At 32.3% G+C, this 23724-nt stretch overlaps 2 protein-coding genes across 2 annotated transcripts; both read right to left on the bottom strand.

The window, feature by feature from the left end:
• Positions 1 to 5198: 5198 nt before the first annotated feature.
• Positions 5199 to 7075, bottom strand: LOC145115042 (beta-amyrin 28-monooxygenase-like). The gene is made up of 3 exons (XM_079051187.1): positions 6124 to 7075; positions 5803 to 5990; positions 5199 to 5712 (listed from the first exon to the last, which is right to left on the bottom strand). Exons 1-3 carry the CDS (start codon positions 7073 to 7075, stop codon positions 5413 to 5415), a joined length of 1440 nt encoding a protein of 479 aa, XP_078907313.1. The 3' UTR covers positions 5199 to 5412.
• A 6674-nt stretch (positions 7076 to 13749) lies between these two features.
• Positions 13750 to 16121, bottom strand: PFD1 (PREFOLDIN 1). Its single transcript, XM_079047464.1, has 6 exons — positions 15983 to 16121; positions 15828 to 15881; positions 15279 to 15384; positions 15174 to 15180; positions 14639 to 14723; positions 13750 to 14056 (listed from the first exon to the last, which is right to left on the bottom strand). The coding sequence occupies exons 1-6, from the start codon at positions 16004 to 16006 to the stop codon at positions 13943 to 13945; spliced, it is 390 nt and encodes a 129-aa protein (XP_078903590.1). The 5' UTR covers positions 16007 to 16121; the 3' UTR covers positions 13750 to 13942.
• Positions 16122 to 23724: the final 7603 nt, after the last annotated feature.

Raw genomic sequence — 23724 nt, 5'->3', positions numbered from 1 at the left:
TTGTTTGCATTAGTTGATTAGTGATTTAAGTAAATTAAGTTAATTTGAACTTGCAAAATCAGATAAAACCCCTCATTTTAGTTGTTTTTCTAGATTAAATTTTAATAGTTATTTTATTAGCTAAATTTCGTTCCCTGAGATCGATATCCGACTTACTTTTCTATATATATATATATATATATATATATATATATATATATATATATATATATATATATATATATATTATAAACTGACTAGGAATATTGTTTATAAGTGCATTAGTAGATAAATTAGTTAGGTTTATAAATTTAAAGCTAGTGGATATATCTATGCATATCATGCAATGACCACTTTACAAATCAATATCAACTAAGAACAAACACCTATTGAACTCACCATACGTAGTGACAACATACAAGTCCGCATTTCTTTCATGAATGGATCACATCGTTACAACCATCGTTTATGTATGTGATTAGTAGTTGGTTGTTGTTTTTCTTAGAGATGGTTGTTGAAGGTTATTAGGGTCTTGTTAGGGAAGAGCACAATGTTGAAGATGAAGAAGAGCATAAGGTTTCTTGAAACCATTAACTATTATCAAGGGATGTGATATAATCATCTAGGTCATAATTAAAACTTGTAAAGGCGGCAATACATTAACAATCAACATTTACAAATAGAAAGACGTAAATGCCCTTGGTGTGTAAGGCATGTGATAAGGGTTAACGGTTGAACGACCGAACATACATGGAAAACACACTTTAAGGATGAGTGGTGCTAGGAAAAAAACTTAGACTCAAGTTACCCGGATCATTTATGTAATTTAGTCTTATGTTTATTATTATTTTCAAGACTTGTCCATAAACTAAACAATAGATTACAAAGAAATTGCATTAATGGTAATTTTAAAGATTGTAAATATTTCACTACAAGAAACAGAGCCTTTAGCGGCGACATCAATAGCGGCGACAGGGAGCTTTAGCGGCGACAAATTAAAAAGTCGCCGCTAAAGGCATATGTCGCCGCTATTGGTGTCGCCGCTAAAGGCTGAATGACACCGATCCGCTCTTTGACGTTCTGGCAAACACGAATCGTCCAATCGTGTTTCTAATCCAACGGCTAGGGTGCTCGTGGAACGCATAAAGGAAATACCGGCGACTTTTGTCGCCGCTGAAGATCCAAAAAAGTCGCCGCTAAAGATAAAAAAATGACGCGGTAATAATTCCCTCCTGATAGTCGCCGCTATTGATAAAGAGTTGCCGCTAAAGACCAATTTGTCGCCGGTAAAGGTGTCGCCGCTAAAGGCCGACGCAGTTAACCCCAAAAAACTCGATCTTTTTCCTTTTGCTCTTTCTGTTTCACTTCCTTCGCCTCTTTCTCTTCTCTCGTCTGCATCTTACGTCGTCGATTATTGTGGGATACCAGTGAGAATTATCAATTTTGGGTGTGTGAAATTGTCCACAAAGAAGATACCACCGGTGGAGAAATATTTTCCGGTGAGGACCAAGCTTTTCCGGCGACACCAAGCTATTTCCAGGTCAATTTTCGGTCCCTTTTCTCTTGTAACATCGATTTTAAGCTTATTAGAGTGATTAATTGTAAAAAATTGTCAATTTCAGTTTTTTTGATTGTGTTACTACGTTCCCGACCACTACCCGCGACTACCGCCACCACTGGACCATTTTCATTGATTTCCGCCACCACAGGTTCTATTTACTTCTATTTATTGTGAAATTTTAGTTTAATTGCAAAATATGTGTAGTTGTCTCAATTATTTGAAAATTGTCATATGTATGTATATTTGATATTTGTATGTGAATCTCTATAAATTTTGTGTATATATGTCAATGTATGTGTGTTTGATGTATATGTGGTATATGAGTATTTGGTAGAAGTATGTTGTTATTATGTGAAATTATGTGTAGTTGGTCTAAATACCATCTCTTTGATTTGATTTGTTTATTTCATTTAATTAAAAAAATTAGTTTTGTTCCTATCTATCTTTCTATTGTCATGATAAATGTTCAAATTAAAAAATAAAATTAATAAATTATCTATATTATTATTTATAAGTAACAGAAAATATATATATATATATATATATATATATATATATATATATATAATTTTTCTTTAATTAAATCAATAATATGGTAAAAGGTTACTAAGTTTTTCAATATATTAGTTTTGTTCCTATCTATCTTTCTATTGTGTTGTTCATTCTTGTATCATATTTCAAACTATCGATATGAAAATTTGAAAAGTAAAAGGCATTAAGGTAATAAATTCAAAACTAAAGTTTTGATATAAGTAGGATGCTATAATTGGAAAAAAATAAAAAAATAAATTATTGTTATAATTGAAAAAAAAACAAAAAAATGTTATAAAATTGTTTAAAAACTTATATACAAATACTAGAAAGTTTTAGTTTAAATAGAAAATGTTTATTCCTATGTAAATGTTTATTTCTATGTAATGTGAATTTGTAATAAAAATTGTATCTGTATATCTTATAATTTTTCAGGAAATGTTGTCAATTTGGCTTTTGTTTGTGTATACCATTGCTGTTGTTATGGGTCGTGGACATGGGGGTGATGGAGCTGAGGACCCACCTTTCCCAGGTGGTAGAGGTGATGGTCATGAGCAAGACCGTAAGTTTTATTATGAATTTTTATTTACTATTTTTATTCAGTTATTATAAATTAAATACCATTTCTAATAATTTTTAAGTACATTTGAAGTTGAGCAACGTGTACGTACGAAAGTCCGAGGCAAAGCCAAAAATATAAAGCTTGAAAGAGCGATATTACAGAATAAGGACAAACCGATTACCATGGAGTATGATAGGGATATAACATATGATCCCGTAGGAGAGCCGAAAGACATGTTTTCACGAGAAATTAGAAAAACAATGTGGCATATGGTCCCTTTTAATAAATGGACTTGGAAAAAAGTTTCTCCTGCAATAAAGGACGTCGTAATACAATATTTAGGGGTAATTATTTATTTAAAAATATTTTATATGGTTAATTATGACTGGTTTTTACTTGGTTAACTTTTTTTTTTGTAGACAAAGTTTGATTTGGATCAGATGTACCAGGATGTATAAGCTAATATGTTGACAGAGAGTTTTCAAGCAGCTTTGTTAAAAGGTTATCGAGAACGGAAAGCTGACGCAAAAGAATATTTTTTGATAGTTGGAGGGTATGATGATATCTCGAGAGCATTAGCCAACCCTCCAGAGGGTATGGATGCTGATAATTGGAAGAAAGTTGTTGAGTATTTCCAAACGGACGAACACAGAATTGCTTCAGAAAGGAACAAAAAAATCCGTCAAATGTAAACGAACGTGAATCGTGGGGGGTCGAGCTCGTATAGCAGTACTTGCTATAAGAAAGTAACGTACGATACATGTAATTATTTATTTAAAATATAATCTAATTTCTAATGTTAAACAGAACCTTAAGAGATTGGAAACGTTTCGCAAGGCTCATACCGATAGGGATGGTGTATTTGTTACTACCGAGGCGGAACAACAATATGTAAGTAATTAATTATAATTTTATTATATAATTAAGTGTTTATTTATACTTAATTGTTACTCACTTTTGGGAATTACAGAATCGGTTAGTCAAAGAGCTCTTAGAACAAACTGAAGGTGAAAGTGAGTTAACACCCGCTCAAGAAAGAGCCGCTTTTGAGAAAGTATTAGGAGTGCGACGTGGCCATATCAGAGGCATCGGCCGTAAACCTTCTGCTCTCCCACCGATTTCACAGTCGTCGCAACCATCACCACAATCCTCACAACCATCACAAGTAAAACAAGATTATTTAATTTCAATAAATGCATGTTGAGTTGGTAATTTTTGTTGGTGGTGATTATTTTCTAAAAGCTTTGGTAATTAGTTTTTTTGTCCCAAGTGCAACAAATAGCAATGTATTTTGGTTTTTTGTCTTAGTTTAAAAATAACGATGTACTTTGGTATCATAAAATGCATGTTGATTTGGTCATTTTGGTTTTGTGGTGATTATTTGCTAAAAGGTTTGGTAATTGGGTTTTTCTCCCAAGTGCAATAAATAAAAATGTACTTTGGTTATTTGGCTTACTTTAAAAATAGAAATGTAGTTTGGCATCATAAAATGTATGTTGATTTGGTCATTTTGGTTTTTGGTGAGTATTTGCTAAAAGCTTTGGTATTTGAGTTTTTGTCCCATATGTAAGAAATAACAATGTACTTTGCTTTTTTGTCTTAGTTTAAAAATAGCAATGTACTTTGGCGTCATAAAATGCATGTGGATTTGGTAATTGTGTTTTCGTTCCTAGTTGGAAAATTTAACTTATAATTTATATATGTTGTTATTTATTATGTAGTTGGAAAATCTTCGGGCATTGCTCAACGACCCGGCATGTAGGGAGAAGTTTTATTCGTTTTTTCAATCACAAAATAATCAATGAGGAAATGATGGGAACGAAGATGATGATATGTAGGGAGGAGCTTTATTTGTATGTTATACTTGTCACACTTTGCTATTTGTTAGAATTGTAAAACTTACTTTGCTACTTGTTAGAATTATCAAACTTTTGGTTGTTTTATTTTGGTATTAAATTAATTATAACAATATTTGGTATTTAATTTGATGTTGTTATGTAATTTTTGGTATAGAATTAATTATAACAATATTTTGAATAAATTATACCCAAAATCGCAAATATAAAAAAAAAATGAAAAACGTTATTACCGGCGACACTATTACCGGCGACATTCTCTTTAGCGGCGACAAGAAGTATTAGCGGCGACAGGTGCATTAGCGGCGACATTTGTCTTTAGCGGCGACAATCTGATCAATAGCGACGAAGCAGTAGCGGCGACTCTTTACCGGCGACGTGTCGCCGCTATTAGCTTTAGCGGCGACTTCTCGACCCTTTACCGGCGACTTTTGTCCCCGCTAATTGCTCATTTCCTTGTAGTGTTAATTTGCATTTCAACTTCAAAGAATTACAAATTCATTCTATTCTATAGCATGTCAACGAAATGCATAGGTTAAGTTCAGTTTCATTATTCCTTTCAAAAAATTTATTAAAACCAAAAAACCTTTTAGATCGATCACAATACCAAAGTATAAGCTTTAAACTCACCGTTTTTAAATTACCCTAGAAGTCTTAACCGCTTGAAACCCACCAAAACTCACATATCCAGTGTGTTTTGTCCGTATAATAAATGAAATACAGTATTATTGAATCACAATGAATTACAAGAGAAGGAGAAGAACCACATAAGATTTACAGGAAACATATTGCAAAACATAGCAGTCTGTTTTAAAGATTTTGAGATCCCATTTGTGCAACATTTGAAATCAACTCTCTTCATGACGTTACTACTTATCTGAAGCACAAACACAAATCTTTGGTCCATATAAATGACACCATCTTCAAGCTTTATGAGGGTAAAGACGAATAGGTAGACCTTTGGCTGGACTAGGCATTGGGTTGACGACAATCTTCTCATCAGGAATCATTTTCTCCCACTTGAACTTTGTTACGAGATGATGCATGAACACAAGTATTTCTAGTCGAGCATACTCTTTTCCAGGACACATGCGTGGTCCTCCTCCAAATGGCACAAATGTGTAAGGCGCCGGTCCACTGCCTTCGAATCTTGATGGATCAAATTTCTGAGGTTCTGGGAAGCACTCAGGGTTTTTGTGCGTTGAATTTGCACTCCAGTACAACTGTATAAAATAAATTAGTTAAGTTAAATCATGTTAATTGCGAGTATATATTAACAACAAGTCTTGTTTTTAATCGTGTGTGTAAATTACCTTCCAGCCCTTGGGGATAGAATAGCCGTTGTAATTAAAGTCGGTAATGGCTTCTCTGAAAGCTCCTTGTAGCGGTGGGGCTAACCTCATAACTTCACATGCAACGTTCCATGAGTACTTCATCTTTGATAGATCATCCCAGTTCAACAGCTCCCCAGGTGCTTTCGATTTTGCTATCTCAGATTGCTCTGCATGTGTTTAACATATTAGGATGACAAATTAATATTAATATATCTTCAATTATCCGTTGACCTATAGGATAACTAATTTACTATTATTATTAGCATGTGATTGTGCATCGACTGTATCAACTCTATATACCTTTGTAGACTCCATCATAAATCTCAGGCAACTCCGCAAGATACTTAACGATAAACGCACAAGCTGAACTTGCAGTATCATGGCCACCGATCAACAACCCTATTATCTTGTCAGCTATATCATATTCGGCCATGAACTTTCCATCTTCATCGCTAGTCAGAAGCATGTGTGACAATATGTCTTGGGTTGGTGTTGCTTTCCCTTCAGCCAAATCAATCTTCCTTTGCTTCACTATGGCTAAGAGTTCTTTTCTTATGAAGTTGGCAGCATTGATTCCTCTTCGGAACGTTGTCCCAGGAAGGTCAATAGGGATTGACAGAATCCCTGAAGCAATGCTCTCAAATGGAGTAGATAGGTATCGTACACGTTCAGGGTCATCAATACTAACAAAAATCTTGCATGCAAGCCAAAAAGTGAAGTTTTTGGTGAGTTCATAGGTCACGATTTCGTCCTTCCCTTCCCATCCATTTGCAAAGTGTTGCTGTGTCACGACATCCATAATAGGCACATAACGATGCAATGCTTCAGGTTTGAAAAAGTTGGGAAGCATCTTTCTCATTTTAATTGCTTCTATCTTGGAGGTCTTGTCAGAAGAAGGAAAGATTTTGTCCACCGAAGCAGGCCACCATCCCTGTACGAGCTTGTTCTCATTCATGAACAAGAATTTGTTACCTTGGGCCCCACAGAAGACTGCAGCATCCTCCAACATGAGAGACGTTCGAAACACTACTGAAGAAAACTTTGACATGCGATCAAATATGAACTTTTCTGGACAACCTTTCCATCCGGTGGCAAGAAACTCAATACTTTCTCCGATTATGGGCCACCCAGTTCTACCTGGGGGAAGTACTTTTCCGTCTTCTGTTGGTTTATACTTGTATAGGAGAAAATGAAGATAGAATGAAACAACAAGAACAAAAACAGAGAGAAGAGAAGCATAGAAGATGTCCATTTTCAGAGCTTTGCCCAATATTGTTCGCAATATGTTAGATGGTGTGTGTTTTAAAATGATTACAGGGTGTGTGCGTATATATACCAAAAAGTAGAATGTGCCTGGTTTGAAATCTGCATGAGATAGTGGACAAAATGACGAATCTCCGAAACAAAAATGTTTGACAACAAGATTTGATGATTTGTACATTATAAGTTGGTTTCCAAGATTATATTCATCAGCAAAACAATAAGGAACTTTATTTTTATCCTTTTATTAATTAATTAAGCCTTGTGATTAAACTCTTATAATTTCTAGTATTATCAAAAATAGGTAGATTTATTGACAAAACTGGTTGTTTACATACTTTCATAAGATAAAAAATGCAGGGGGTTTTACATTAACATGAAAACTTAAATTGTTCAATAAAATAGTAAAGATATGTTTTTTTATTTTCCTTTATTATGATTAAGTTATCTAGTAGACGGTGTTAATTTGTGAACATATCTTCCATGTCAAGGAAACTAAACTCCTTAGCTTTCAGTTTTTAAGAAAAAACTCGGTATTAAAAAAAAATTGTTTTACAAGACTTTTTATATTTTAAACAAAAAATTTAGAATCCAAAAGTTATTTCAAATAGTTTTTATCTATTTTTGTCAAACATTTATATATAAATAAAAACTACAGCTTCCAACTATATATAATATATAGCTAATTTGTCAAACACGCTATAAAATGAAAATCTCTCCACCAGCTAAACGAACATAATTTTTGCCCACCCAACCCCCAATTATCAGTTCCCCTACCCTCAACTGTGGTTAGTGGTTAGTGTGCTTGATGTAAAATATTAGTAAATGACATAGTTATTTATTAAGTAGGATCAATTTAACCATTTAATCTAAATATAATTTAATAATATATTAACGATATGTATTGAGTATAAGTGGTTTATATTTAATAAATCAGCTGGCATGCAACTAATGAAAAAACAACACACAGTTAAAATAAGTTAAACCAAAAACCTAACAATTTTAGAAAATCGAAAAAAAAAAATTTGTTTCTAAAACAAAAATAATTAAAATCGGTATACTGGGATCCTACCCGTATGAATTGATAACAATTGTCATATTTAGATAATGAGGGTAAAAATAATAATAGTAATATTGTTTTGTTGATGGTCTAATAATAATTATAATAATAATAATAATAATAATAATTAAATTATAATGATTTTTTCAAAATTCTTTAAAATTTATGAATTGTTTGATGTGTTTCTTACTGGTCTAGTAAAAGGTTGGATCTGACTCACTTAGATTCAGTCTGTCTATATCACATTTAAAAGCATTTGACTAGTCATGGCTTAACTGACTTAGGAAAACATAGGATATGACTTTACATACACTAAAGTTCGACATTTACAATTTGACTTGAAGTAGGAATCGTTTAAATAAACATGCACACTTACAAATAGCTAAATACAATGAAGGGTATCTATCACTAGAAAATCACGACTAATGAATAAAATGTGAGGCGTATTTATATTTCATTAGATGCTTTCTCATGTCATCATGTATGTTAGGATTATTGTTTTTATACTATTAACCTTTCAAATCACATTCATAAAATATTAGGATTATTGTTTTTATACTATCATTCTTATAAGGAATAAGCTTGTTGAATACATGATGTTTTTTTGTTTTTTTCATCTAGATTGTTGGATATACATATACCTCTTAAAAATGTCTCGAGTAATTCATTGAGTAGGGTAAGTGATCGACCAAGTCATATTTTTTTAGAACAACTGAATTTTATAAAAGAAGCTAGCAATGAACTAGAAAATTACAAAGAAATAGCTAGAAACAAGTTTGATAACCAATGAACCCATCTAGCAGAAACTTTGAAATTTTTAAAAACAAACCAATTAAAAGAGAAATCGACGATGTTATCAAAAAAAATTGTCTATTCGTGGAATTTCCTCAGCAAAAATCAAATCATTTTGGTGTCTCCAAATTGACCAAATTCCCACAACAATTATATCCTCCATAGTATCTCGCTTCTTAGAACCACCTTCCATAACATCAATCTAGTTAAAGATATATGTCACAGAGTGTCTTTAAATCACACAAAGAGAATATTTTCCTCCAAATGTTGAAAGCAAGCTCACAAAAAAAAAAAAAAGATGATCAAGAGCTTCCACACCAACAATATAAATCGGACAAAGAATAGAGTGGACTTTAACTCCGTTATGGCTTAGCTTCCAATTAATAGGCAAACAATCAAACAAGGCACGCCACAAAAATGTATTAACATTTTTTGGAAGAAAGCGATAACTCTGCATTGCCATGTTGGTATTTTGCTTATTATAAATGTTTCGATTTAATTCAAACATAAGTGCAGATATTAATACTACTTTGAATTTATTTTCCATATCACCATTATAAATATGAATAATTGCATTACTAGTTCTTTGGTTTTCTTTCTTTGAGGCAAGGTTTTCAAGATCGAGATCTTACCTAAGATCGTTTAATGTGTTGCAAGATCGTGATTGTCAGATCGAATCGGATCAGAATATCCTAGCAAAATGAAGTCATATTCAAATTTGCTCGTAATATCTTGGTTGTGCAATATACATTATTACATGATATGGATTAAGATGTCGATATAAAGCCAATTTTAACTTATAAAACATGAACCATAATTTTTATTGTTGCAAACCATAAAAATTAGGAATAAAACATTTCAATTATAAAAAGAAACAAGATCATTATGATCTACAACTAAAGGCTTAAGATCATAAATGGAATATCATTAGTGTAATTTGTCTAATTCGTGATAAATTGATGAAGTGATGATGTTTTATTAGCTTTTTTGCAACTTGCAATGCTTAATTTCAAGTTGAATAGAAAAAAAATTTCAGACTCGTCTATATAATAAAACTAGAGGTGTGGGATCAGATTGTATTAAGATCTTAAAATCTTTGTTAGGATCCTAAGATCCCACTGTAGATCTTGCTTCATATAGATCCTAGTAAGATCAGGATCCTTTTTGGGAGGATATACATGGTGTTCATGGTTTGATTGGTAATATTCCTCATAGAAATCCTTGCAGCTCAGTTTGGGTTTCTATTATAAAGGTGTTAGACAATTTATATTCTAAAGGTATTAACCTTTTTCTTTTTATAAAAAGAAAATCGGTGATGGTTCGGATACGAGTTTTTGGGAGGTTATATGAATTGATGACATGCCTTTGAAGAATAAGTTTCATAGACTTTATGCTTTGGAGTTAGATAAGCAGGTTTCGGTGGACTAAAAACTTATGCAGACTTATGGATTGGGTTCGTTTTTTTTTTTTTTTTTTTGCATGCCTAAAGGAGGTGTCGAAATTGTTCAGTGGGAGGAGTTCTCGGCTTTGCTAAACACGGTGGTTATTTCCCCTATCCCTGATAGATGGAGTTAGACGTTAGTTGGTTCATGTTTGTTTTCGATTAGCTCTGCTCAGTTAGAGATTGATAAGAAAATTTTTATTTGTCCAGATACCACGACTAGATGGTGTTCTTTTGTTCCTATAAAAATTAATGTTTTTAGTTGACGGTTACACCTAGCTCCCTACTAAGGCAAATTTGTCTAGTAGAGGTCTTGATTTCCTTCTATTATGTGTCTAATTTGTTATCAAGAGATGAAATCAGTAAACCATCTTTTTTTGGGTGCTCCATGGCCATTGATTTATTGCTTTTTTTGGGTAGATGGTGGGAATGTTCGGTGCCTGCTTCGACCTCTATACGGGATTGGATTATTTGGTTTTGTTCTATAAGGATGTATAAGGTTCAAAAAGAGTTTTGGGGAGCCTCATTTCTTACCTTATGGTGGGATATCTGGTGGTTTCATAATGACTGTATTTTTGGTAGAGGAATTCCTAGAAATAGTTTGTTGTTTGACCAGATTGTTACTCATTCTTTTCTTTGGGCTAATAGTAGGTGTCGTATTTTGAATTTGAATTGGTTACATGGTTACATAATCCAACTCTCACTATCTCTTGCATGTAATTTTTGTTGGTTTTGTCTAGCTTCTTAGTAGCTTAATGATATCTCTGTCGATCGGAAGAAAAAAAAAAGACCCCGATCGTTTTTGGTTTGTATGATCTTAAAATCGGAAGATTTTAAGATCAAGATCGGGATCTTAACAAGATTGCTTTGAGGTGATTTGTGAGCCATTAAATCTAGCGGTAAATTTTTTAAAATGTTTATTTTGTTCGTTGTTTATTATTATTATTATTATTATTATTATTATTATTATATAAATAACTAAAATCAATCTACCATCATTACTACCACTATATGATGCTCACATATTCATGTGGACACCTTACCTGCGGTAGACCTGGTTAGTGTTACCTGGTTAGTGGTCAAGATTTGTGTGCGCTACCCCTTAAATCTTTCCATTACATCCTAAAATTTTTCAAGTAGTTTAGAAATTTTTGTAATTTTTTTATAGAGGTGTAACCTCTAGAAAAAAAAATTATCAACGCCTAGGCCTTAAATCTAAACTTCAACGCATTAACAATTTAATGGATTATGTGTTAGTAGGCAAGTTTCCTATTAACTCATATTGGTGGGGGAGGAAACCAAAAGTGGGATTATAAGCTTTGTCTTTGGCACGCCTTTAAAGGCTTTAGTGAAGACAAGAGATTGGCAAGTTCGGGTTTAATCGGCCCCAATCAGCACTTTGATTGGTTTTGAATTCGAATAAGCATGAACATCCCAAAAGCCTCCACAAAGACGGGTTAAACTTCATGTTGAATTGGATGAGATGGCAGATAACGACGTCATTGGATTCGAAACTCGAATTGCCACGTGGCAAAATTTAGGTGGTGGGGTGTCGTCATCAAATAGCTTTTTGGAGGATTCACGTTTTTGTATTTAGTATAAACTAGAATTTTATTCGTCTCATGCTGCGGCAGCAGTAATGGATTTAAATATAAGAAGTAACAATATAAGTTTAAGAAGGCTTAAGTGCCAAACCATAAAAGTCAGGGGCCAAAGTGATGCATATAAACTTAGAATGACTTAATTTGCCAAAGCATAAAAGTCAAAGACCACATTCATACCAAGAAAAATGCTTTAAAATAAGCACAAATTGTAAAACTTTTATGTCAAAACATAGATAAAGCCGGTGGATAGGAAATTAGATTATATATAATATGGAGGAAGAATTCTTTCAAAGCGGAGGGGGTGAAAGTGATATTTTATAAAGTTGAGTGGTGATAACTATAAAATATCATATTATATATAGTACGGAGCTAAACATGAAAGTTTAGAAAATGGATGGGATGAAAGTGACAATTTAGAAAGTTTTTCAAAGTTGAAGGGGATAAAAGTGTAATTTTGAAAAGTAAAGGATATAAAGTTTCTTTTTACAAACTAAAAGGAAAAAAATGATAGAAATAAAATGTGCAAGGACTAAATGGTGAAAAGGAAAGTCAGGCCACCGACTTTCTTTTTTAGTATTGATATAATAAGACCTCTCAGGTCTCATTTATTTCACACCTTAAAACTTACAGCTTTCTGTTCTTCTCTCTTTCTCTGTGATTTCCAACTTTCTTCTTGTTTTCCGAGTAATCGTTTTGCGTTTATCTCTTCTTTCATAGATATCAGAACGAAAGACATTCTGCATCAAATCATGAGTTTTATTTCGAAGGTTATCGTCTTAGAGCGGTGTAAAGACCTATAAAGACATGAGCTTCTTGCGTAAAGTTTTACTCTAGTCGAGATCGACAACAATGAGGTTGGTTTTTAATTTTGTTGTTTAGTTGTATGACAAAGGAACAATTTTCCTTCTATATTTTTTATAATCAGCTCTGGTCGCGAATGATCAATTTGGTTTCTAGACGAAACTTGATAACTAATACTACTAAATAATATGATTTATTATCGCAACTAATCGACATATAATTCTTAATATTATTTTTCGGTTTTCTTGTGTCTATCTGGTCTGATTTACAACAATCTTGAAGGTTTTTATAATGACAAAAATTTATCAAACGAATGGCATAAGTAGGTACTAGGATTTCTTTTGCAAACTTTCGACTCTGCTTTACAACAATCTTGAAGGTTTTTATAATGACAAAAATTTATCAAACGAATGGCATAAGTAGGTACTAGGATTTCTTTTGCAAACTTTCGACTGATGAACCAAGAATTTGTCAAACTGGTCGCTTCATTTGTCAAAACTACACTCTTCGGGATGATAAAGTCAAATTGTCTACTTACTCATTGTGTAAAAGCTTGCTTATGTTCTCGAAGCTAATCTGATCTTCAAAACAGTAAAAGCCCCAAATCCACAAGCAATTTGCGAACTAGAAAATTTTAAGTCTTTGGACAAAGAATCTAAGGACTTACGTTTTCTTCATATCAAGTACAAAGAGTCTGGTTAAAGATATTCTAGAAAGCTTTAGAATCTAAATACAAAGCTTTAGAACTCAAATACAAGACACATTAGGAAGATACTACCAAGTACCTTGTCACCAAGTACCTAAATCCAAATGGTTATAGATACTTTTGTCGAACGCTTCTACACAAATAAAAGTTTAATACTTTTCAACAACCAGCTAGTTTTACCAAAGACACCATATATAGCTACCAATCACTCCAAAACCAATTGTGCTTACCTAGTAGTCTATAATTGTTTACATTGAGTAAATGAATGACAAATTTAAAAGTAGATATCCGATTACAAAAATTCCAAGTGGTCGATGCATGTTGTATGATTTTTGTTCTTGGTGGCTTACAAAAATATGCAACATAAATACTCTTCATAAACATCACATACAAACTCCACTACACCATTTGGATTTCATAATCATGGATTCTTGTGGATTGATTTTAAGAAATGGTTAGACAACAGCCATGGACATTATCTGGCGAGCAAGACCTGGATCTTGTTGCAGAAGCTCCCTTAAATTTGTCTCCACCTCTCCCAGTTGTTTCTCAAGGTACTCCTTTGAAGTCTATTCACATGAAAGAATATTCAACAAAATAACAAACAATTTAACAATACTCATCAATCTTAACAAGATTCATCGATTTGAACGTGATTTGGGAGAAAAAAAAAGAAGGGCAAAAAGGTAAATGGCTGATGTCTTGATACATTAACCCATGTTTTTTGGCTTAACACATTAAGTCATTATGTCTAGATTAAGTAAAAAAAAAAAAAAAAAACAGCCATATATAATTGTTGAGATTAAGTTGTGAACTCATTAAGCTCATTAAGTCAAAAAGAAACAACCCTTTACCTATTTGCCCTTCTTATGTTTTCCTCTCACATTATACTTGATGAATATTGTGAAAATATTAAAATGTAAGGGTAAATTGGTCATTTAATCTCATTAAGACGGTGTAATCATTCTAGAAAAAGAAGAAAAAACTTATGTAAACAGCACATTATCCAACAAACATCACCCATAAAGAACTTAATGAGGGAAAAGCCCCTTGCCCTCTTAATCTAATAAAGTTGTATACGAGTGTTTCCTTTTTATATATATATTTTTTTTAATTTCAGTATATAAAAAGGATATAAAAGAGGAGCAAACCTGTAAGGATGCAATTGCAGTTTCACTATCCTTGAGCTTCTTTTCTTGTTCATCCATTAAAAATGGTTTTGGCTCTAAGACAAACCTGTTTATCATATACAAAAATTATATATAATAAAGCAGTGAGAAATAACAATAAAGAAGAATCTTTTACTACATGAGAATATCCAAATTAATATGAACAGATATTGTATGATGATTTTGGATGTTTTTTGTAAACGAATAAATGCAAGAAACAGCAACATAATTTCAATTATTTGTGTATAATTATGTTCTAGTTTCATTTTTTCTTATTAGAACATTATACTTTAAAACTCTTTCACAAACTAGTCATTTGACATAGAAAAATCAAATTGGTTAAGGGGATTAAACAGCTATAAACTGATAAAAAGATGAAAATTGATGTTTGAGAATAATCATAAATCATAATAATTCATTTGCTTCAGCTTTGGGGAAATGCAAAATTATTGTACTCAGTTAATTATGAATGGAGAAGGGTATAGTAGTAGGGGTATAAAGGGTATCCAGTACTCACGTTCTCCCTGCAAAATGAAAATTAAAAAAAGATGAATAAAACAAACAGGAGTTTCTTTTTTACTTGATACAAAAAGAAAAACTGTATGTAGTAAAAATTTGATACCTATAGATTTGTAAGTGTTTGTGTCATCTGACAACTGTTGCAGTTCCTCTAAGGTTAGATAAGCACGTTTCTTTTCACTTTCCTTGTTTCGCATCTGGTTTTGAACCTGAAAGACACACAATTAATCAACTATGTATGATGATGATTACAGCTGGGTAATCAAAATCTTTAGATCATTGTCTCTCAATAAAAAAGTGGTTGGGTTATCAAAATCTTCAAGTGGACAATTATGAAGAAATTGATTTAATTGAGCTTTTTCTTGTTTGAGGTAGAATTTGAGTGTCTGATCCCTTTCTATCCAGTGTAAATGTCAATAAGAAGCAAAAAAGCACACAATTGAAGAACAAAGAAGCACAAAAAACAGAAAGAAAATATATAAAACCTTCGTTTCAATAAGAATAGAGCGCTACACTTTGATTTAGAGCTTTAGAGATCAAAAGGGTTTTCCCAGATTCGAAAAATACATGGCTTTCAACTTCTAAGAAAGGTAACTAACTTGGATACAATGCAACGAGTAACCATGTGTGAAAAAGAACAAGAAAAAGCTACCTGTTTCAACTTAGCAGTGGTCTCAATCATGCGACCTTGAATCTCCACAAAAGCCTAATAACACAAATCGTATTCCGCGATTAGTGAGGGAACATTCAAAATAATTCACGTATGTATGCCTAAATCAATTTTCAATAAATGAAGGAGAAAACTACGGTTTTGTTTGCTTCATCGGCCATTTCTGGTAAACTTCTGGAGCTGAGTGTAGAATTTGATAAAACCCTAATGAAGCAGCGTCACTGTTTGCTTGATTTCGTTGAATTTGATTGATGACTGCACTCCGTAAGCCGTGCGGGTCTGGATTTATTTTATCAAAGATAAGCCCTTGTAGTTTACATGAACTTGCAAAATATACCCCTACATAACTTATTGTGGCAAAGGTTTTTTTGTTTACTAAGACTAGTCCACATGTTATTCTACTCGGAAATTTATATATTTTTCTTTGAAATGGGACTTGAACCCTTATTTTTTTTTATTTTTTTTTTTGCTGAAAAACATATATCTATCAACTTCTGATATTGATAGATCGAACGCCTTTTGGTAAATGTTTTTTTTGTTTAGAACACTTCTATTAGTTATCAAAAATGATTTAAAGAGATTCAGAGATTATTTTATAAAAAATTCCAAGTTGTATTGTAAGTTTTTGTTGCAACAAACATAGAAGAGAAACAGTATAGCTATAATTGTTTGACACTTGTTACAAACATTTTTTTGGAAAGGCAGTCATATATTATATAAGCGAAAGCTAGCTAGATACTAGCATAAAAACAAACAAACTAAGGGGTTGTTTGGTAGCATCTGGAGTACTCATATCTGGATGATGCAGAGGCCTGGATGATATAGAGGCTCTATATGAATTTGTATCTGAATAATAAATTGATGTTTGGTCAGGTATTTGAATGCCTGTCTCTTAACAATAAAAATGATTGTTTTAACCCTCATTTGATTTCAAATGAATTTCATAACCCTTTTCTACATTTCCAGCATGGGAACATGCAGGTTGGATAGCAAGAAACACAACCCCATGGGAACATGTAAGGCATTATTGGATGATGCGTCCATGCATACCAATTGTTAGTAGCATTTATAGGCGGATCCACCTTGGAGCCCGGGGTATCCGGGGATGCCCCTCAAAAAAAATCCAGTAGTATAATTTTTTTCGGACTCCCCCTTCCCTCTTGCGACTCACGAACGATGCGGTCATTGCTGCCTTCCTTCTTTCTGACGGCGATTTGCCTTCGATGGTGGGTGTTCTCCGACGAAATCCTCATGTGGTGTGTGATTATTGATCAAAGTGGACAATGAATCAAGTACAAAAATTAGTGATTATCGTTAGGTTAATTGAAATTCAATTTGTTGTCATTGTGTTGAAAAATTAGAAATTACTAATTAGGATTGTTAGATTGGGGACTTAGGATTAATAATTAGTGATTATTTTGTTGTTGAAACTTGAAATCAAGTTAATAGTCAAACTCCCTGTAAATGATTTCAACATAGACCATGCTACGGTTTGAAGTTAATTGAATATTTTGTTTCATGGTTGAATTTTGACATTTAGGAATTGATTGTGGTATGATGATTTGGTTGAAATGATAGATGCATCACCCCTACAGACTTGACTTGGTTTCTATAATATTAATGTACTCCATTTTTCATTTAAATTGGAACAAACGTTGAGTGGATGGTTGTATTAACCTTAGTCTTTTTAATAGAATGTGATTTTGCTGTAGTATATGCATTTTGGTGCTATCGAACCTCTGTTGGGATCAACAAATCATGAACTTTCAACTTTAAGAAATGTTATCACTTTACCTCTCTTAAATTGGAACAAATCTTGAGTGGATGGTTGCATTTAACATACTTAGTGAATGAGGCTTGTTGAGTTCTTTGCTTAGACTTCCATTTCTGTATATATATAGTGATCCATATAAAGCATTCTAAAGGATTCTTCTGTTAAAGCCGCCATCATCGATATCGTAATTACTCGCTTTCGTAAAATGAAAATGCGAATATGAACTTTAAAAAATAACTTAATAACTTTGTTATGGAAGTTGAACTTTATATCTAGTGAAATTGCGGTTTTTATTTTTTTCTTATTATATATTACACGATTTTTTTTGGGTGATACCCATTTACTTTGACCCTGGCACCGCCACTGGTAGCATTTGTGTTTCTTAAAACAAACTAATTGTAAGAATAAGAAACGATATTATCAAATAAGAATTATTTCTGATACTTTTGTTGGCTAAATAGAAACACGCTTCAATACGTCCAGAACACCCAAATGACTGTAATTAGGAGTGTGATAAAAAATTGAAACCGAATAACCGAACCGAACCAAATGATGTTTGGTTTATTTGGTTCGGGTTATTCGGTTATTTAGTTAATTTGGTTTGGTTAACCGAATAATGATATCTTATTTGGTTTGTTTTGGTTAAAGTTTTATTATTTTGGTTAAATCGAAAAACTGAATAAGATATTTAATATATATATATATATATATATATATATATATATATATATATATATATATATATATATATATATATATATATAGAAGTAAGTTCAAATAAAAACAGTAAATAGTGTGAGAACGTAAAAACACTATGTTTATGTTATTATTCTGTAATGAATTTTGTATATGTGTATTGTTGAAGTAATTCTAATATAAATATTAACTTTCGATTAGTCATATATTCATTACAATGTTATTATTCTATTATAAACTTATATATGTGTATTTTTGTAGTAAATTCTAATTTTAATTTTAACCTTTAATTATTCATTTATTCTTTGTTGAATAATGACATAAAGTTGTCGATACAAAATTCATTGCAGAATAATAACATAAAATGGTGTTTTTACGTTCTCACACTATTTACTGTTTTTATTTGAACTGTCCCCTATATATATATATATATATATATATATATATATATATATATATATAAATTAACATTTTATATTTAAATTCATGAATTAGTTACTAAAAAAGATTTTGATAACTCATTATTTAATTATTAACCATTATGAATTTATAATTGTTTAACCATTATTTAATTATTAACCATTATGAATTTTACAACTTGGATGACTACATCGACGATCCATGACAACATTTTGTCAAAGTTTGAATATAATATGTTATGTGTTAATGTATCTTTTTTCATTTGGTAATAGTTTAATGGGTTTTTATTTTCTTTTGGTTTAATTTTTATTTTTACATGCAAAATTTTATTTGGTTTAACCGGTAAATCAAACCGAATAAACCGTAACTGAATTAACCAAAACCGATTAAACTGAACATTATTTGGTTTGGTTATGGTTAGTTTTAAGATGTAAAAAAACAAAAAAACTGAACCGATTAAAGCGGAAAAAAAAAACTACCGAATAACACCCTTACAAGAATCACATGTTCCAAGTTAACAACAAGGTGTCCATTAATCCACTGATACATATGGAAAGTAAACTAGAAATTAAGGAAATCTTTATCCACCTACACCTTCACTCGGTGCTACACCTCCTTAGCTAAAGAGCATCTAAAAAAGATTAATATCATCCTCCTTATATTCTCTATAAACTAGATACAACAAATAATCCAGATCAATCCCCATTCTATCTAAGTTCACCCTATTAGGAATACAATCTAATCGCACCTACCGTATAAAGACATTAATCTTTATAGGAATCGACTTATTCCAACAAGTAACATTAACACCTTTAGGAAGTCGGTGATCATCAGTATGATGTCTCATCAAACGAACTGAAAAACCACCAAAGGATCAAGCTCCCACCCCTATCTGTCAGGAAAAAGGCTGCAACTGTACTTGTTCACGTACATAATCGTATCTGTGAGTTGCACAATATTTATTTCCCTACCTTAGATACAGTGTGTCTTGCCTTCTTTTCAGATGCATCTCTTCTTCTGTTTACTTTTGGTTTACCTAGCATTCTTCTCTTCAATTGTGGGAGAGGTGGTATGAAGTCATTAGGTGGCCACATATTGCTACCATTCATTCCATGTATTCGGTATAGATAAGTGTTCTTGTAAAAGGCAGCATAGTACATATGATCCACATAAGTGTCAATATCTCTATTCAAATATGAGATAGTAGCAACTGAATGCATGCATCCATACCCATTAAGTTGTCACACTTAACAAGTACAAGTCTTCTTATCCAGATCAACAGGATAGGACTCAGCCAGGTTTCTTGTTTCAATTTAGTTAAGACCACTTGGTAAAACCTATCAATACCTTCATATACAACATAAGTTAGCATATACTTACACTTATGACTTTAAAGCATAGAAAGGGTAGAAAATACCTTTGAGCTTTCTTCAATTTATTGAGTAGAAGTGTAATTGTTGGGCATGGTTTGTAATCAGGTGTGACAACAGTCAAAATTCGAGTTCGTTCTAGAATTGAATATACTTAGTTGCACGTATAGGCACGACACATTCTAGACTTAGTAACTAGAAGCTAAGTTATAACCTACTAGAAACTTGGAAACAATTAGAAACGAGGGATAGTGTGCTTAGATTTCACATTGATATGTGAATTCTATAACTACTTTAACTGTAGTGACTATAAAATTTGGGTCATTCCTTGACTTAAGCATCTTTGTACATTCATGTAGATATATCATACACTTGACCTAGTAGTAGAAATTAGGTCAGAGTCTCATAGGAACTTAAGTCAAAGTTGAAAACTAGGAGTAATATACTTGATTCTTCAATTTCACTTGAATCTCAGAATCACTACATAGAAATGCCAATAAACCGACAAAAACAAGTGGTAAGCATTATTAATAACTATAAAATAATTATAAGACTCTAAAATAATTTCAAGTCTCAAAAATTCAAATTATTTTGATGTCCAAAGATTTATTAAACCCCAAAACCCTAAAAGCCATAAAACTCAAATTTATAAACTTTAACACCTAAAACTCCATATAATTTGTTATGGATCTTCTAATATCAATTTAAAATAATTAAATTTGGGAAAATATAATCAAGGAAAATAAAAATTAAGTTGTTAACATTTAACCTCATAATTTTGGCCATCATTCCCTCCCACCATCTCTTTTCCCAATTTAAATCATTTAACCCAAAAGCACACTCTTTTCCTTTCTCTACTTCTCTCTCTAAAATATCTCTCTTCCTTCTCTCTAGAAAAATCCGAACCTAGGAGCAAAATCACTAGGAGAGATTTTGCCATTATATTATTCATGAGCTTAAAGACATCTCTGTATTTTGCTAACCGGTTTTGGTGGAGATAAACCCAAAAGAGATGACGAGAAAGATTGGGTATCCAGAGAGACAAAATCACTATTTTCTCTTTTTTCTTCTCTCTAAACTCCCCATTCTTTCCCTCTATGAATTAGCTCCAAACCCCATGAAATTTCTAGCAAATATCCCTCACTTTACATAAGAATCTTCATCATTTGAAGTTGCTCTTCAAGGTAAAATCAATTTCCTTAGATTTTCTTCACTTTTCTTTCAAAAATTTCAAGTTCTCTTGCATTTTCCCCCTCTTCTACATGATTCTTTATAAACATTCATATGCATTTTCATACATGTCGAATTTGATGATTATGGTGGTAGGATTCCACCCAAAAACTAATGGGTTTTGAGCATATCTACATTCCTATGTGATCATGCAACCCTAATTTCTTTGGATCCAAGTTTTTCACTAATTGAACATGCAAATTGAACACCAAAGCAATAACCCTAGATCTAGCATACAATATTCAAAATTCACAATGAAATTTGGGTTAGAAGATTTCCTCACTTGTTACATTGTAATAACAAGACAATCCTTGAAGATCCTTGACTCTTGAAAGCTTAGTGCCCCAAGTGTTGCACCTCTAATGGAGTCACAAACACCCAATGCAAGAGGATGAGTTGGAGAGACAAGGAAATCGGCTAGGCTAGGGTTTCTAAAGCATAGGGCCGAATTTCTCATGTATATGGGTCCTTAAATAGTTGTGGTTGTTAGGGTTTTCAGGTGGAAACCCTAATACCTTTCTTAGACACCAAGCAACCCATGGAAACTCCTTTTAGAAGCCCTTAGACAAAATCTATAGGTCCTCCCTATAGGATTCCGTCCACTCCTAATTAAGGAGTCCAATAGCCCAGTTCTACAACTATCAATGATTTGCAAAACAACCCCTTCATTATTAATAAGTTCCTTAAATCCCAAAATTAATATCAAATTAATTTCTGATTAATTACTAATTAATAATATGATTTCCAAATAATATATTAATCTTATAATATATTAATAAAATCATTTTGAGTACCAGTTTATTATTTCACATAATAAATTCTACTCTCTCCACTAGTCATCCTATCAAGTTGCATGAGTGAAGGCAACCCAAAACGACCATGCTACTATCAAATCAAGTACATAGCAATTATAGTGATGGGCTTAGACACCTAATCCAACAGTCTCCCACTTGGATAAGTCTAATAACTATTATTGCAAGTATGACTTCAAAATTTGATCAGCAATCGTAGCTTTCAAAAGCCACTGTCAAACTCTGAACTAGTTAATGACGTGTCCTTTAGATAAGTGATCAAATATCCCACCATTATACAAGATATCGTATGGACATGAGACATGGATTATAATCATTCTCTCTTTCCAAGGTCTATTTCCCGATTTCTGATTTATGAAGACTGACTAATTGAACAAATCAAATCAGTCCAGGCTTGGCCAAGCGCTTAGGGTGTCATCACTAAATCATCGAGGGGCCCACAGATATTGCTTTTATCCCATTTAGGTTAAAAGGAACGGATAAACTTCGACTCATATGCTTGCACAATTTACTCATCAAATCACACACAACAATACGTTTTATAACATCAAGTTACTGATGCGTTTACGTATTATCAATGCACAACCGACTTGTAAACAACAAGGCATATGTCTCTGTTTCAAGAATATAAGATATTATCTTCTCAAAATTACTCATGATAAAATCCATGAAGTAATTCTTCAGCGTGGGTTTATCCAATACTGAAATTCTTATTTCAGGAGTACTCATGAACACTGCAGCAAACATTTGCTATGTCTAAGCTCTTAGACAATCTACAGTCAGATTCATGACAGTCTTAATTCACTACTTACTTCCAAAAGTATGATCGACTGTGGATGTTTGAATAACCTAGTTATTCGGGAAGTAAAACATGTGAAGTGAAACACAAGAATAACCTAATTAAATATGGTCTCAAAACTTTTAAATATAAATAAAACACTTATTATTTAATCACCATATTAATTAGACTTTATTCATTGTATAATGTTTTGAGCAATCAACTTAATACTTGAATTAAAACAATAGTCATGCCATGCTCCAAGCACGCACACTATGTTTATCTATGGTCTTTCCTTTGTGAAACAGATCAATTGAATACATTTCCAATGATGCTCATTTCACAATTCCAAATCCTTATTTCAAGTGTAAGAATACCAAATTCTTGCCACTACTAGAATCCGTTAGAGTCTTAAATTACATGCAATGATCCTTTTGTAATGTCAAAGCACCAAAGTCACAGAGACTTTAATGATATTACAAAGCATTCCATTGGAGATTGGTTACAAAACCAATTCAGTGGAAATAAAGTCTCGGATTCAAAGAGCATTCCTTGAACATCCTTCTTGAATTGAAGTTACTAATCTTACACACAAATCTTTATAACCAACTTCCACTATGGAAACATTTCCATATTCCCATATGACTATCAATTCTGAATAAGAGTTACCTCTATTCAGAACACGTCAATATGGTATTTCCAAAATTATACTACACTTCCAACTATCCACAAGCAACCAATCTTTGGTAAACCTCAGATTGTCATTGACAGTTGTTTAACAACTTCAGTCATATCTGGT

This window comes from Lactuca virosa, chromosome 5 (genome assembly GCF_052849685.1).
Source record: "Lactuca virosa cultivar CGN04683 chromosome 5, Lactuca_virosa_CGN04683_v6, whole genome shotgun sequence".
NCBI lineage: Eukaryota > Viridiplantae > Streptophyta > Magnoliopsida > Asterales > Asteraceae > Lactuca > Lactuca virosa.
The sequence above is the reverse complement of the archived record's forward strand: the minus strand, read 5'-3'. Positions and strand labels throughout refer to the sequence as shown.

Excerpts from the sequence above, each read along its gene's own strand:
- LOC145115042 (XM_079051187.1), bottom strand. The coding sequence starts at position 7,075 with ATGGACATCTTCTATGCTTCTCTTCTCTCTGTTTTTGTTCTTGTTGTT. Across the intron at positions 5,991-6,123 it reads TTATGATGGAGTCTACAAAG|AGCAATCTGAGATAGCAAAA; the intron begins GTATATAGAGTT and ends AAACACATGCAG. Across the intron at positions 5,713-5,802 it reads CTATCCCCAAGGGCTGGAAG|TTGTACTGGAGTGCAAATTC; the intron begins GTAATTTACACA and ends TATTTTATACAG.
- PFD1 (XM_079047464.1), bottom strand. The coding sequence starts at position 16,006 with ATGGCCGATGAAGCAAACAAAACC. Across the intron at positions 15,882-15,982 it reads CCGATGAAGCAAACAAAACC|GCTTTTGTGGAGATTCAAGG; the intron begins GTAGTTTTCTCC and ends TTGTGTTATTAG. Across the intron at positions 15,385-15,827 it reads CCACTGCTAAGTTGAAACAG|GTTCAAAACCAGATGCGAAA; the intron begins GTAGCTTTTTCT and ends TGTGTCTTTCAG.